This window comes from Oncorhynchus gorbuscha, unplaced genomic scaffold, assembly GCF_021184085.1.
Source record: "Oncorhynchus gorbuscha isolate QuinsamMale2020 ecotype Even-year unplaced genomic scaffold, OgorEven_v1.0 Un_scaffold_4366, whole genome shotgun sequence".
In the NCBI taxonomy this organism is placed as follows: Eukaryota; Metazoa; Chordata; class Actinopteri; order Salmoniformes; family Salmonidae; genus Oncorhynchus; species Oncorhynchus gorbuscha.
Window position 1 is genome coordinate 9,215 of NW_025748399.1, and position 17,464 is coordinate 26,678.

Genomic DNA, 17,464 nt, shown 5'->3' on the forward strand with positions numbered 1-17,464 from the left:
TTCTCAACTAGCCTACCTGGTTAAATAAAGGTGTTCTCAACTAGCCTACCTGGTTAAATAAAGGTGTTCTCAACTAGCCTACCTGGTTAAATAAAGGTGTTCTCAACTGGCCTACCTGATTAAATAAAGGTGTTCTCAACTAGCCTGCCTGGTTAAATAAAGGTGTTCTCAACTAGCCTACCTGGTTAAATAAAGGTGTTCTCAACTAGCCTGCCTGGTTAAATAAAGGTGTTCTCAACTAGCCTGCCTGGTTAAATAAAGGTGTTCTCAACTAGCCTACCTGGTTAAATAAAGGTGTTCTCAACTAGCCTACCTGGTTAAATAAAGGTGTTCTCAACTAGCCTACCTGGTTAAATAAAGGTGTTCTCAACTGGCCTACCTGGTTAAATAAAGGTGTTCTCAACTAGCCTACCTGGTTAAATAAACGTGTTCTCAACTAGCCTACCTAGTTAAATAAAGGTGTTCTCAACTGGCCTACCTGGTTAAATAAACGTGTTCTCAACTAGCCTACCTGGTTAAATAAACGTGTTCTCAACTAGCCTACCTAGTTAAATAAAGGTGTTCTCAACTGGCCTAACTGGTTAAATAAATAAATAAAAAGAAAAACAACAAATCTGTATAAAAATGAAAAAGTGAAGAAGAGTGGCAGGGTATTCGAACTATCAAGTTAAGGTCATCTCCAAGGTCCATCATCATCATCATCATCACCTACTACAGATGGTCTTTAGTGTCACGTAGAAGACCGTATCAGTGTTTCTCCTTCTGTTAGTGCCAGGTAGAGGTCTCCTCTGTTAATCAGAAAGACTCTTCAGATGGTCTTTAGTTCACGTAGAAGACCATATCAGTGTTTCTCCTTCTGTTAGTGCCAGGTAGAGGTCTCCTCTGTTAATCACAAAGACTCTTCAGATGGTCTTTAGTGTCACGTAGAAGACCATAGTGTTTCTCCTTCTGTTAGTGCCAGGTAGAGGTCTCCTCTGTTAATCAGAAAGACTCTTCAGATGGTCTTTAGTGTCACGTAGAAGACCATAGTGTTTCTCCTTCTGTTAGTGCCAGGTAGAGGTCTCCTCTGTTAATCACAAAGACTCTTCAGATGGTCTTTAGTTCACGTAGAAGACCGTATCAGTGTTTCTCCTTCTGTTAGTGCCAGGTAGAGGTCTCCTCTGTTAATCACAAAGACTCTTCAGATGGTCTTTAGTGTCACGTAGAAGACCATAGTGTTTCTCCTTCTGTTAGTGCCAGGTTGGGAAGTCTCCTCTGTTAATCACAAAGACTCTTCAGATGGTGATCCAGAGGAGTTTGTCCAGGACATGATGATATGTATGAGATCTCGGTTGCGGAGAACAGCAGACATAATGCAGATATTAAAAACGGAATTCAACAATATTACACAATTTATTGAACTTATAACATTCATTAATATAAAGACATGAAATAAAAACGCATCAGTGATTCATATTTCTGAAGAGGCAACAGGACTGCCCCGTCTGTGTTCGTGCATTTGTCTCTGTGTAGCTGTTAGAGATGATGCTAATGTCAACAGGCTTCTTGGTAGATGACAAAGCCCCCCACAAATAAAATAAAAACAGGGGGGGAAAAATGGAGAAAACAGAAATGAGGGAAAAAATTTAACGGAATCAGACTTGCATCCAGATGAGCCAATGAGCCACGTTGACAGAGACTGACAATAGCCAATGAGCCACGTTGACAGAGACTGACAATAGCCAATGAGCCACGTTGACAGAGACTGACAATAGCCAATGAGGCACGTTGACAGAGACTGACAATAGTCAATGAGCCACGTTGACAGAGACTGACAATAGCCAATGAGCCACGTTGACAGAGACTGACAATAGCCAATGAGCCACGTTGACAGAGACTGACAATAGCCAATGAGGCACGTTGACAGAGACTGACAATAGCCAATGAGCCACGTTGACAGAGACTGACAATAGTCAATGAGCCACGTTGACAGAGACTGACAATAGCCAATGAGCCACGTTGACAGAGACTGACAATAGCCAATGAGCCACGTTGACAGAGACTGACAATAGTCAATGAGCCACGTTGACAGAGACTGACAATAGCCAATGAGCCACGTTGACAGAGACTGACAATGGTCAATGAGCCACGTTGACAGAGACTGACAATAGCCAATGAGCCACGTTGACAGAGACTGACAATAGCCAATGAGCCACGTTGACAGAGACTGACAATAGCCAATGAGCCACGTTGACAGAGACTGACAATAGCCAATGAGCCACGTTGACAGAGACTGACAATAGCCCAGCCCAGCAAGAACCCGAGCCCGAGGTTAAGTTGTCCTCTCCTGCTTTAGTCCACATCCAGGTCCATGTCCAATTCAGTGCTCAGGTTGAGGTAGAAGAACGCATACACACAGAGCATGAACACCAGGATGGCTAAGATGACCAGGAAAGCATCCTGCAATCACAGAAAGGGGAGAGACAAGTATATAGTTACAAAAAAGGCAATCTGCGATTTTAAAAATAATGATATATACAGAGTATCCATGAGATAGAATGACCAGGTGAAAGCTATGATCCCTTAGTGATGTCCCTGTGTAGGGTGCCGTCTTTCAGATGGGACGTTAAACGGGTGTCCTGACTCTCTGAGGTCATTAAAGATCCCATGGCACTTTATCGTAAGAGTAGGGGTGTTAACCCCCGGTGTCCTGACTCTCTGAGGTCATTAAAGATCCCATGGCACTTTATCGTTAGAGTAGGGGTGTTAACCCCGGTGTCCTGACTCTCTGCGGTCATTAAAGATCCCATGGCACTTATCGTAAGAGTAGGGGTGTTAACCCTGGTGTCCTGGCTAATATCCCAATCTGGCCCTCAAACCATCACGGTCACCTAATAATCCCCAGTTTACAATTGGCTCATTCATCCCCCCCTCCTCTCCCCTGTAACTATTCCCCAGGTCGTTGCTGTAAATGCTATACTGTGTCGAGATAGCTGAGAAGGTGCTGTTCTGGGCTAGTTGTTTTGCAGAAGGACTTTCCTTCAAGTACGCATTTCATTCAAGTATGTTTTTCATTCAAATGTACTAAAATGGTGAGACCATTTCAATTTGCAGAAAGATACCAGCACCTACATTATCGCTCTTTTTAGACGTATACAATGCAAACCAAGGTCCTAATAGAGTCCACACGAGGGTCACTAGAGTCCACTATTCTCAGGATGGTAAGTTGGTGGTTGAAGATATCCCTCTAGTGGTGTGGGGGCTGTGCTTTGGCAGTGGGTGGGGTTATATCCTGTTTGGGTGTCCTCGGATGGGGCCACAGTGTCTCCTGATCCCCTCAGCCTCCAGTATTTATGCTGCAGTAGTTTATGTGTCGGGGGGGCTAGGGTCAGTTTGTTATATCTGGAGTACTTCTCCTGTCCTATTCGGTGTCCTGTGTGAATCTAAGTGTGCGTTCTCTAATTCTCTCTTTCTTTCTCTCTCTCGGAGGACCTGAGCCCTAGGACCATGCCCCAGGACTACCTGACACGATGACTCCTTGCTGTCCCCAGTCCACCTGGCCATGCTGCTGCTCCAGTTTCAACTGACCTGAGCCCTAGGACCATGCCCCAGGACTACCTGACATGATGACTCCTTGCTGTCCCCAGTCCACCTGGCCATGCTGCTGCTCCAGTTTCAACTGACCTGAGCTCTAGGACCATGCCCCAGGACTACCTGACATGATGACTCCTTGCTGTCCCCAGTCCACCTGACTGTGCTGCTGCTCCAGTTTCAACTGTTCTGCCTTATTATTATTCGACCATGCTGGTCATTTATGAACATTTGAACATCTTGGCCATGTTCTGTTATTAATCTCCACCCGGTACAGCCAGAAGAGGACTGGCCACCCCACATAGCCTGGTTCCTCTCTAGGTTTCTTCCTAGGTTTTGGCCTTTCTAGGGAGTTTTTCCTAGCCACCGTGCTTCTACACCTGCATTGCTTGCTGTTTGGTGTTTTAGGCTGGGTTTCTGTACAGCACTTTGAGATATCAGCTGATGTACGAAGGGCTATATAAATACATTTGATTTGAAATTTGATTTGATAATAAAAAAGGATATGAATTTATTCTAAACATTCACATATCTGCAATTATAAAGATTAGTTATTTTCAACACACACAAAAGTGTAATGCTGATATTCACATCTCTAAACCTCCATAATCGTCATAACCTCCATAATGCTGCAGCAGTACTGCCATCTTTCAGAGACGGGGTGGAATGACAAGGCTGACGTAGGTCAGAGACATGATTTACCTCTTCTGCAGAGGATAAGTTCATTAGAGTAACCAGCCTCAGAAATTGCAGCCCAAATAAATGCTTCACAGAGTTCAAGTAACAGACACATGTCAACATCAACTGTTCAGAGGAGACTGCGTGAATCAGTCCTTCACGGTCAAATTGCTTCAAAGAAACCAGTACTAAAGGTCACCAATAAGAAGAAGAGACTTGATTGGACCAAGAAACACGAGCAATGGATATTAGACCAGTGACAATCTGTCATGAAGTTTTTTTTATTCCAACCGCCGTGTCTTTGTGAGACGCAGAGTGACTACCACAGCATTCTGCAGCGATATGCCATCCCATCTGGTTTTCACTTAGTGGGACTATCATTTGTTTTTCAACAGGATAATGACCCAACACACCTCCAGGCTGTGTAAGGGCTATTTGACCATGAAGGAGAGTGATGGAGTGCTGCATCAGATGACCTGGCCTCCACAATCAACCGACGTCATCCCAATTGAGATGGTTTGGGATGAATTGGACCGCAGAGTGAAGGGAAAACAGCCAACAAGTGCTCAGCATATGTGGGAACTCCTTCAAGACCGTTGGAAATGCATTCCTCATGAAGCTGGTTAAGAGAATGCCAAGAGTGTGCAAAGCTGTCATCAAGGCAAAGGGTGGCTATTTTGAAGAATCAAAACTATAAAATATATTTTGATTTGTTTAACACTTTTTGGGGGGGGTTACACGTTTTGGGGGCTTACTAACTGATTCCATATGTGTTATTTCATAGTTTTGATGTATTCACTATTATTCCACAATGTAGAAATAAGTAAAAATAAAGAAAAACCAAGGAATGTAGGTGTGTCCAAACTTTTGCCATGAATTCCAAAAACAAGTGTGTAGTTAATTTGTGACAGAGTTCTTCACTCAGAGAGTATGTGATAGTATTATCCAGTTCACTGCTCTGTATGGGCGTGAGGTATCATAGCTACACTAAATGGGACAAGCAATCCAACAGAGATGCTGTAGAAATATTTGAAACACCAACAAATGCATATAGGGCCGAATTAGGCCGGTCTACGTTGCTAGACATCCCCTCCAAAAAAAGAGCGCCAAATGTCTTTATGCATCTGAAATATAGTATTGAATCTAGTCCATAATATTTTGTGTCACTGGCCTACACACACACACACACACACACACACACACACACACACACACACACACACACACACACACACACAACCCCATAGTGTCAAAGTGGGATTATGATTTTATAATGTTTATATATATATATTTTTTTTTTTAAGTATTCAACCCCTTGTTATGGCAAGCCTAAATAAGTTCAGGAGTACCAATTTCAATGACCTCATCTCTGTACCCCACACATACAATTATAAGACAATGAATTTAAAAACACAGATTCATCCAAAGACCAGGGAGGTTTTCCATGACTGACAAAAAAAGGGAACCTATTGGTAGATGGGTAAAACATAAATAGACGTTGGAAATCCCTTGAGCACGGTGAAGTTATTAATTACACTATAGACGGTTTATCAATACACCCAGTCACTACAAAAATACAGGCGACCTTCCTAATTCAGTTGCCGGGGATTATCTCCTCATGGCGACACAGTATAGAAACAGAGTGAAGTTTCATAGAGAACAAAGGAATTTCTTCCACCTCACAGAACTTGAGGTCCGAACAACATTTATGTTCCGGAGAAGGAATAAAAGATGGGTGAAGCTACGAACCGGTCTGTTGGTACAATTTTGTGGGGCTCATGGGGGACGGTGAGACAGTACGGCCACATCACCATAACGGTGTTTATATAATAGCCTTAGATATGAGGCTTACATCTAATTGTTGTATCAAATGAATGAGTGAGGATGGAACTGTTTGTGAAATTGTGTCATGTGATTTTGGACTGTTTAATGAAGAAAACTCCAATTCCCTTAAAAGTTTCACTAAATCCTTGGCACGCCCCCAGGGGCACCAGACAGGACCCGGCGTCATGAGCCCTTTTCTATGTTCGAATAAAACCCCCACCTGGGTTTTTCTATCACCAGACCAGCTTACCTCGATAACGCGTGGGCCAAGGTTTGAGACCGAGCTTACCTCAAATTATGAGAGCGCTAAGGGTTGAGACGAGACCAGTACCTCTATCATAGAGGGAAATAAGGTTCAAGTAGATTGCTGAATCTTTTAACCATCCCACGTGGTTAAACTCTTAGACTATCGATGCCGACAGAATAAGAACAAGTCTTTGATATTAATTACTAGTATGCAGCTAGGAATTCGGTATCATTGAACACGAAGACCGACAACCGCCGAAACATCTATCCTATAACGACATGAATGAATATCACTCTGAACTACCCATTCTAACCACAACAGAGAGGACAGAAACTCTTCAAAAGAAACAAACTTTTCAACAGAGACCCCGACGACACACTGAACGTAAATATATATATATTGATTGCAATTGTTCCCGAATGAGTGAGTGTTCATGTGTAAAGGATTAGCATTTCAATTGTTATAATTATCAACTGTGTGTCGTCTTCTCAGTCGACCCCCACTTCCCTTTTGTATACCAAGCCGCGATGCCGGTTTATCCCACTAGGGAAACTCCCTTATCATTTCCTTGTAACTATCTACTGTTTGTTTATGCATTTCTGTGAATTACTTAGTTAGTAAATAAATGATTTAAGACAATTGATGTATGGATGACTGATAGTGAAGACTGGGTTCATGCAGATAACCATCAATTTACAACGCTTGGAATGAGACTAACGTGAGGTAAAATAAATTATTCATTAATTAAGAAGACTAATTGATCAGATATTAAAATATCTGAAAAGTTGTATTAGGAAAATTATAATTTTGTAATCTGAATATTTTCCTTGGTTCCCGACTTCTAGTTAATTACATTTGCCTGATTAGTTAATCACGAAATGCTAATTACAGAGAATCTTTGATAAAAACGAAAAGTCTTCAGTCAATGATAGTAAAGACACGACACTCCACAATACTAACCTGAATGCCAGAGTGAAAAGAAGGAAGCCTGTACAGAATAATTGCTCATGGTCACATGATGTGGTAGCCCTTCCTCCGTACTTCAAAACCAGCGTCTTTTTTCAGACAACAGGGAATTTCCTCATGGTTTAATGGTCTAAGACATAGGATGCTCCCGTGGGAAGCATCATATCCCGTGTTTTACATCAGCAGAACGGCTGCGTCGGGTAAACTCAAGGGGCGCGGTCTCCAATATAAAAAAAAAATCACTGTCACTTTTTTTGGGCGACCAGACCATATTCACCGTACGTACATATCCCAACCAGAAGCCATGGATTACAGGCAACATCCGCACTGAGCTAAAAGCTAGAGCTGCCACTTTTCAAGGAGCGGGACACACTTCTAGGAAATCCCGCTATGCCCTCCACCGAATAATCAAACAGGCAAAGTGTCAATAGGGCTAAGATGGAATTCACCGGCTCCGACACTCGTCGCATGTGGCTTAAAAAAATGTGTAGAAAGGGAAACCCAGCCGTGAGCTGGCCAGTGATGCGTGCCTACTAAATGCCTATGCTCACCTCCGAGGCAATTAACACTGAACCATGCGAGAGCATTTTCAACTTCTCCCTGACCCAGTCTGAAATACCTACATGTTTCAAGCGGACAACAATAGTCCCTGTGCATAAGAATGGCAAGATAACATGTCTAAATGACTATCGCCCCATAGCACTCACGCACAATACAATACAATGTCGCTCTGGCAACAGTGGCAACCAGCCATTAATTCCAATAAAGCATTTACTGAATTGAGAGAGAGACCACAACAGGTGGGTTCCCGCTCCTTGGCTCCCCGAACATCACCACACCACCTGGTCACAGCACAGCAGCTCTCGCAGCATGCCAAGATCCACCAGCCCCATGGAGCAGCTGGCCGTACCTGCCTGCCACACACACGCTCTGGGCTCCAGGACAGCCTGTCTGCCCGCCTGGCTGCATGGCCAGCTGGAACCCTAGGAGACACCAGCTGCAGCGGAGACCAGAACACACGGAGGAGAGGGGTCCTCAAATAGTCTCACACAAAAAACAGGCCCAACAAAGCCGTAACAGTCAGCGGGAGAGGATGGTGTTCCCCAAAATCAGGCTAACAGTGTTTTTATTACGGCCTCAAAGACAAACAGGGAGATGGCCCTCGAAAATAAATGTAAAAACAAGATTTCTGTTCAAATACTATATTGAAGGGGAGGCCATATCCATTCCATTGTCTACATTCAACCCAATATTTGGGTATTTAAGTGGTTTCCATCTTCCTACCAGAGGAATATTATTCCCTTAGTTCACCGTTCCAGTTGATCACTAATTACATTAGTATTTCACGACTAATCTAATGGGATTAAGGGAATGCTTGATGAAGACCGGTATCTCTCAAACCAGCATATATAAACTTTAACATGACCTGTACCCATCACATACAACTAATAACATTTAATTGGATGTTACATTTCATGAACCCTCCTCCCCCACACTACTGTGGACAGTTCAGGAAGTAGAAGCTGTGTGTTAATATGTGTCTGTGTTCCGTCCCGGTCGGGGCGGGTCCTCTGTGTTCCGTCCCGGTCGGGCGGGTCCTCTGTGTTCCGTCCCGGTCGGGCGGGTCCTCTGTGTTCCGTCCCGGTAGTGGTTAGTGGAGGTCTCTTTGTGTGAATCAGGCCTTCATGGTCAAATTGCTGTAGTCTCCTCCAAACAGTTGATGTTGAGATCTGTCTGTTACTTGAACTCTGTGAAGCATTTATTTGGGCTGCAATCTGAGGTGCAGTTAACTCTAATAAACGTATCCTCTGCAGCAGAGGTAACTCAGAGTATTCCTTTCCTGTGGCTGTCCTCATGAGAGACAGTTTCATCATAGCGCTGGATGGTTTTTGCGACTGCACTTGAAGAAACTTTCAAAGTTACAGAAATTATCCAGAATTGACTGAAAGTGATGATGGACTGTCGTTTCTCTTTGCTTATCTAAGCTGTTCTTGCCATAATATGGACTTATCCCTATTTGGTAAAATTCCATCTTCTGTATACCATCCCTACCTTGTCACAACACAACTGACTGGCTCAAAATCATTAAGGCAAAAAATACCACAAATTAACCTTGAACAAGGCACACCTGTAAATTGAAATGCATTCCAGGTGACTATGTCATGACGCTGGTTGAGAGAACGCCAACAGTGTGCAAAGCTGTCATAATACTTTCTAGGTCGCTACATTTCATGTGTGTTATTTCATAGTTTGTATATCTTCACTATTATAATACAAAGTAGGAAAAATAAATAGTAAAAAAGTAAAAATAAAGAAAAACCCTTGAATGAGTAGGTGCAAGCAAACTTTTGACCGGTATTACCCCCCCCCCATCCCCGTCCCCTCGTGTACCCCGCCCCCATCCCCCGTCCCCCGCCCCTGTACCCCCGTCCCCATCCCCGTCCTCTCGCCCGTGTACCCCCTCCATTCCCGTCCCCCTCTCGCCCATGTACCCCCCTCCATACCCGTCCTCTCGCCCATGTACCCCCTCTCCATCCCCGTCCTCTCGCCCATGCACCCCCCTCCATCCCCCCTCTCGCCCATGTACCCACCCCTCCATCCCTGTCCTCTCGCCCATGTACCCCCCCTCTCCATACCCGTCCTCTCGCCCATGTACCTCCCCCTCCATCCCCGTCCTCTCGCCCATGTACCTCCCCCTCCATCCCCGTCCTCTCGCCCATGTACCTCCCCCCTCCATTCCCATCCTCTCGCCCATGTAACCCCCTCCATTCCCCGTCCTCTCGCCCATGTAACCCCCCTCCATTCCCGTCCTCTCGCCCATGTAACCCCCTCCATTCCCGTCCTCTCGCCCATGTGCCCCCCCCTCCATCCCTGTCCTCTCGTCCATGTACCTCCCCTCTCCATTCCCATCCTCTCACCCATGTACCCCCATCCTCTCGCCCATGTAACCCCCTCCATTCCCGTCCTCTCGCCCATGTACCCCCCTCCATCACTGTCCTCTCGACCCTGTACACCCCCTCCATCCCCGTCCTCTCGCCCATGTAACCCCCCTCCATTCCCGTCCTCTTGCCCATGTACCCCCCTCCATTCCCGTCCTCTCGCCCATGTACCCCCCTCCCTCCATCCCCGTCCTCTCGCCCATGTACCCCCCTCCATCCCTGTCTTCTCGACCCTGTACCCCCCCCATCCCCGTCCTCTCGCCCATGTACCCCCCCCTCCATCCCCGTCCTCTCGCCCATGTAACCCCCTCCATCCCCGTCCTCTCGCCCATGTACCCCCCTCCATCCCCGTCCTCTCGCCCATGTACCCCCCCCTCCATCCCCCGTCCTCTTGCCCATGTACCTCCCCCTCCATCCCCGTCCTCTCGCCCATGTACCTCCCCCTCCATCCCCGTCCCCCTCTCGCCCATGTACCTCCCCCCTCCATCCCCGTCCTCCGCCCATGTACCTCCCCCCCTCCATCCCCGTCCTCTCGCCCATGTACCTCCCCCTCCATCCCCGTCCTCTCGCCCATGTACCTCCCCCCTCCATCCCCGTCCTCTCGCCCATGTACCTCCCCCTCCATCCCCGTCCTCTCGCCCATGTACCTCCCCCTCCATCCCCGTCCTCTCGACCCTGTACCCCCCCTCCATCCCCGTCCTCTCGCCCATGTAACCCCCTCCATTCCCGTCCTCCGCCCATGTACCCCCGTCCTCTCGCCCATGTAACCCCCCCTCCATTCCCGTCCTCTCGCCCATGTACCCCCCTCCATCCCCGTCCTCTCGCCCATGTAACCCCCTCCATCCCCGTCCTCTCGCCCATGTAATCCCCCTCCATCCCCGTCCTCTCGCCCATGTACCCCCCCCTCCATTCCCATCCTCTCGCCCATGTACCCCCCTCCATTCCCATCCTCTCGCCCATGTACCCCCCGTCCTCTCGCCCATGTACCCCCGTCCTCTCGCCCATGTACCCCCCGTCCTCTCGCCCATGTACCCCCCGTCCTCTCGCCCATGTACCTCCCCCCTCCATTCCCGTCCTCTCGCCCATGTACCCCCCGTCCTCTCGCCCATGTACCCGCCCCCTCCATCCCTGTCCTCTCGCCCCTGTACCCCCCTCCATCCCCGTCCTCTCGCCCATGTAATGCTGAAGCATTACGATTCCCTTTCACTGGAACTAAGGGGCCCGAACCATGAAAAACAGCCCCAGGCCATTATCCCTCCTCCAAACTTTACAGTTGGCACTATGCATTGGGTCAGGTAGCGTTCTCCTGGCATCCGCCAAACATTCGTTCATCGGACTGCCAGATGGTGAAACGTGATTCATCACTCCAGAGAACGTGTTTCCACTGCTCCAGAGTCCAATGGAGGCGAGCTTTACACCACGCCAGCTGACGCCTGGTTTACACCACGGCAGCTGACGCTTGGCATTCCACATGGTGATCTTCGGCTTGTGTGCGGCAGCTCAGTCACTGCGATGTAGTGATATAAAAGTAGCATAGTATACGCACGCACACAGTTTTGATATGGGGATAGTCTAGTGTTAGCACACGGTTAGGCAACACCAGGATACACTTCCATCCCCAGGTGGCAGCACCAATCAGGTCAATGGCTGTCCTCTGCCAGGAAGCCTTGATCAGCACAACAGGTGGTGGCAATGAAGCTCCTGATTTTCTAGCAGTTTGGAACTCGGTAGTGAGTGTTGCAACCGAGGACAGACAATTTTCCTGAGCTACGCGCTTCAGCACTCGGTCGGTCCCGTTCTGTGAGCTTGTGTGGCCTACCACTTTGCAGATGAGCCGTTGTTGCTCCTAGACTTTTTCCACTTCACAATAACAGCACTTAGTTGATCGGGGCACTAGCAGGACAGACATTTGACGAACTGACCTGTTGGAAAGGTGATGATGATGCCACGTTCAAAGTCACTGAGCTCTTCAGTAAAGCCATTCTACTGCAAATGTTTGTCTATGGAGATTGCATGGCCGTGTGCTCCATTTTATACACCTGTCAGCAACGGGTGTGGCTGAAATAGCCGAATCTACTAATCTACTAGTCCCCACACACACACTGCACTCGGAAAGTATTTACAAACCTTGACTTTTTCCCACATTTTGTTACTTTACAGTTATTCTAAAATGGATTAAATACTTATTTCACAACACAATACACCATAATGACAAAGCAAAAGTCCGGGCCACTCAAGGAGACAGCCACTGCTGGATTGTTTTGGCTGTGAGCTTAGGGTCGTTGTCCTGTTGGAAGGTTAACCTTCGCCCCAGTCTGAGCACATTTTCATCAAGGATCTCTGTGCTGTCAATATATATAAAAAAACAAGCAAAAACAGACTGATGGAAGAGTCCCCATTTTAAGGGAGACATAGAAGCTTTAGTTTTTAGCGAATCCAACCACACAAGGAACAAAGACAAAACATCCTCAAAACTCCTGATCGCTCAAGAGTAACATTTATACACCCAGGAGAGGAGACAAAAGGAAAGACAACACTTACCAACCCAACCCTGCTCTCATGAATATGGAAGGTGTCTGAATTTCACCAAGGTTTCTCCCTAAAGACTGTAAGATCGGTGCTGTGCCACCTTGTGGACTGGTACTAATATAATAATAACAATAATAATAAAACAATAACACATTTTTTAAACTTTATTTGTTAATAATCAGGTTTCCATCCAACCTGGGATGAATTACATAGGAATAGCTGATGGAAACATGACATATGCGATTTTATAAATGCAGACAGACAATTTGTTTGTTCGACATGGTGGGATCTTTTTGTTTCTGTAAGATGTATTATACGGGAAATGCCTTTATGCACAAATATCGATATAACAGCAGGATCAAAGTAAACTAGAAAAATGTGTCTATTTATGGAATGATGACCTCTTTGTTCTAATGGCACTGCCTACTCCAGACCACTCGTTTTCATTTTAAATCAGATGAGCAAAAAATATTTAATTTTATTTGGAATGCTAAATTAAACATGCATATTTATATAATGAATGAGTTTGGGAGGCCTAAATTATTAAATTATACAATATTAAAGCATTAAACCTCTCATTAAAAGCTTCACTCATACATTAACTGGTTTGCCAGTAGATCATAAGGCTCAGCCTTCATACAGACCGCAACTTCTCATTTTCCAATTAACTGAAAATTAAACTTTGTTCATCTTATCACTCTTTCTTAAAAACCATCCATACAAAGCTGGTTACCATGAATGTCATCCTCCAGAAAAAGACAACAAATATTATGGTTAAACTCAAATATACGGATTGATAAATAACAAAAAAATTGCTCAGAGCATTTTGAGAAGTCCTTTCTTTAGTCGCCAACGGATCTTCCACACGGAGGATCTCACATTGACTGCATGTTTCATTTTTTTAAACTAAGATGTTTCAGATGAACCAATGTGACAATGATTTTGAGAAATGAACATTGTTGATATGAAAACTGTTCCACAAAAATGCACAGATGAACAAGCACAAACTGTTATGCAGAACGGTGGGATATGTTGTACGTTTTCCCGTTAAAAACACGACAATTATAAAATAATTGCCTCCACATTTCCATGGTTGGATTTTGTATATAGCCTGATAATATTAAATAATTGTTTTGAAACCTGAAATGTTTTAAGTATGTTATCAAAATGCCTCCAGCTAACCTTGTAGTGGTGGATGACGCTCTGATAGACTGTTGAATTGTGAAATGGGAGACTCACTTCAATTACCAGTTGAGAAATTGAAAAATCGCAGCTATTTAAAAAAAAAATGAAAACTGTTAACGTGCGACTGCATCTAGAATTGCTGCACATGTTCTACTCCGGCAGCAACAGGAGAAATCTCTCCCAGGCTCTGTATGCTGTGAGTGTGTGATAGTAAGATAAATAAGATAGATAGATAAATAAGATACATGATGACTAACGAAAGGCCAATTTAATTATTAATTATGCATATGAACCTACACACAGATAAGCATGGTGGTCAAAAAAATTGTTCTTACTTCAACTGGTATTTTCATCAGTGAATAAAAAGCAAAGTTTTTTTTTTTCTTCCTCTCGGCCATTTTGGCAACAGTTGTCTCACAAGGTGGCCCTTTCGGGGTGTAAATTGCGGACACCCCCCTCGCTCACCCACATCAGGTTTTACAACAGTCATAAATTCCTTCGCTGCCATGGAGTACAGAGGGAGAGCACGAGGGAGAGCACGAGGGAGAGCACGAGGGAGAGCACGAGGGAGAGCACAGAGGGAGAGCACGAGGGAGAGCACGAGGGAGAGCACGAGGGAGAGCACAGAGGGAGAGCACGAGGGAGAGCACGAGGGAGAGCACGAGGGAGAGCACAGAGGGAGAATACGAGGGAGAGTACGAGGGAGAATACGAGGGAGAGTACGAGGGAGAGCACGAGGGAGAGCACGAGGGAGAGCACGAGGGAGAGCACAGAGGGAGAGCACAGAGGGAGAATACGAGGGAGAGTACAAGGGAGAGTACGAGGGAGAGCACGAGGGAGAGCACGAGGGAGAGCACAGAGGGAGAGCACAGAGGGAGAATACGAGGGAGAGTACGAGGGAGAGTACGAGGGAGAGCACGAGGGAGAGCACGAGGGAGAGCACAGAGGGAGAGCACAGAGGGAGAATACGAGGGAGAGTACGAGGGAGAGCACAGAGGGAGAGCACAGAGGGAGAATACGAGGGAGAGTACGAGAGAGAGTACGAGGGAGAGTACGAGGGAGAGTACGGAGAGAGAACAAACAGCTTCTCTTTAGAAAACTCCCCAAAATTGTATTATTTTTGAGAATTTGGGAATGGTCCGTGGACACTAAAGGGACAGTCACGTTGAGTGTGTTTCATTTGGTGATCTCATGAAGGACAGAAAACACATAACTGTATCTCTTAAAGGGACCATTTCCCAGCTGTCAGGTTTACTTCTGAATGTTGTATAAAAAAATGGATAAATAAGTATAAGAATACTTTCAAAAGAAAACAAAATGTGATTTAGTCTTCTAAATCAGAATTGGATGTTTTATGGTAATTTATTCACAGTCAGTAGCCACGCCCAGGTGTGCACAAACAGACCCACCCATTTTTCTAGTCAAGTATAAAAGCCCACGTGACGCAATTCACACCAGACCACGCAAATCACGGTGTAAACTAAGGTTGCAAAATGGTTGAATTTTTAAGACCAGAAGATATGAAGCGGTAGCTATATGTTGAAATGGTTGGCACTACAACTCTACCAAAAGGACAAGACCAGAGAACGTGGAGATCATTCCCACGTTGAAATGGAAAAACAAATCTACAAACTAAAAGAACAATTATTTAGACTGCAAAAGCAGCCACTCTAAGAACAGTTCCCGAATGGTATTCTGAAGTATCCATTATAACAACTATGATAGACTGTGACTCCTGGGGAACGCACCTTTCTGTCAATACTCTCCAGCAGATGGACCAGCGACCACAGAGAGAGAAAAGACAAATACTCGTAAATATGTAAATTGCAATTTATTTTAGAATGAGCGGTCGTTCTTGCAAGGTATTAGCAATTTCTATGAGTGTAGTTCTGAGTTTCCCACACCCCCTTCCCTTTGTCTACCAAGTCATCATATCCATTTCATCCATTTGGGACTATCTTTGTATTATGTAATACTAATTGTGGGTGTGTTTCATGTATTTCTGTGATTTGATTAGTAAGTTAGTAAATTAATAATTAAGCCAATTTTGTATTTTGCTAATTCATAATTTTGTACAGATATCCAAGTCTTTGCGACGTTCAGTAACGAGAACTGATGAAGCTCTCTCTCTAGAAGATAATCATAATAATACATTAATAGAAGACTCGAGAAGATATGAAAATAGTAGATTCGGGAAAACAGGCTAAACATTTTCCCGTGGTGCCGACTTCCTAGTTAATTAGTTTACATGAATAGTTAGTCACGTAATAATAATAATTAATAATAATAATAATTATTACACAGAGAATTGATTTGATAAAATAAGTCTTCACATTTTATGATTATTATTATTATTATTATTATTATTATTATTATTATTACTATTATTATTATTATTATTATTATTATGATTATGATTATTATGATTATTATTATTATTATGGTTATTATGATTATGATTATTATTATGATTATTATTATTATTATGATTATTATTATTATTATGATTATTATTATTATGATTATTATTATTATTATTATTATTATTATTACTATTATTATGATTATTATGATTATTATTATTATTATGATTATTATTATTATGATTATTATTATTATTATGATTATTATTATTATTATTATTATTATTATTATTATTACTATTATTATTATTATTATGATTATTATTATTATTATGATTATTATTATTATTATTATTATTACTATTATTATTATTATTATGATTATTATTATTGTTGCTGTACTGTCTATAACTACCTTAACAAACAGTGACTTATTATTATTATGATTATGATTATTATTATTATTATTATTATTATTATTATTATTATTATGTGTCAGACGACACAGTCATATAATAAAAACTAATAAAAATACACAAATAAAAAAAAACTTTAAAACACTACTTTTGGGGGCCAAAAGCGGCTAACAGAAACCCTGAACAGATTATACTTTAAACTGAAGTTAATAGAAAATGGCATAAAGAGAAATAGAACACACTCTTAATATAAAATGTCAGATTAGATGGTGTTTGTGTGTGTTCGTGACCAGTGGGCATAAAACCATTTCGTCACAGAGAGAAGAGGAGGGTATGAAGGAGGGTTAGACATACAGACCCTTATTCCAGGAGCACTCTTCTTCGCCTCAGCCTTCAACTTCGTCAACTTCAGAGCTGACTTGGTCTTCTTGTAGTCTTGTTTACCTGAAATATAAAATGGACATAGATATAATATACACTGCTCAAAAAAATAAAGGGAACACTTAAACAACACAATGTAACTCCAAGTCAATCACACTTCTGTGAAATCAAACTGTCCACTTAGGAAGCAACACTGATTGACAATAAATGTCACATGCTGTTGTGCAAATGGAATAGACAACAGGTGGAATTATAGGCAATTAGCAAGACACCCCCAATAAAGGAGTGGTTCTGCAGTTGGTGACCACAGACCACTTCTCAGTTCCTATGCTTCCTGGCTGATGTTTTGGTCACTTTTGAATGCTG

General features: G+C 43.8%; 1 protein-coding gene across 1 annotated transcript; it reads right to left on the reverse strand.

The window, feature by feature from the left end:
- Window positions 1-1,373: 1,373 nt before the first annotated feature.
- On the reverse strand, window positions 1,374-17,161 carry LOC124028529 (triple QxxK/R motif-containing protein-like; the record flags this gene model as incomplete). Its single annotated transcript, XM_046340571.1, has 2 exons — window positions 1,374-2,439; window positions 17,076-17,161. Coding segments are annotated over 2 exons (194 nt in total), but the record flags the coding sequence as incomplete, so codon positions are not given.
- Between the last annotated feature and the right edge of the window lie 303 nt (window positions 17,162-17,464).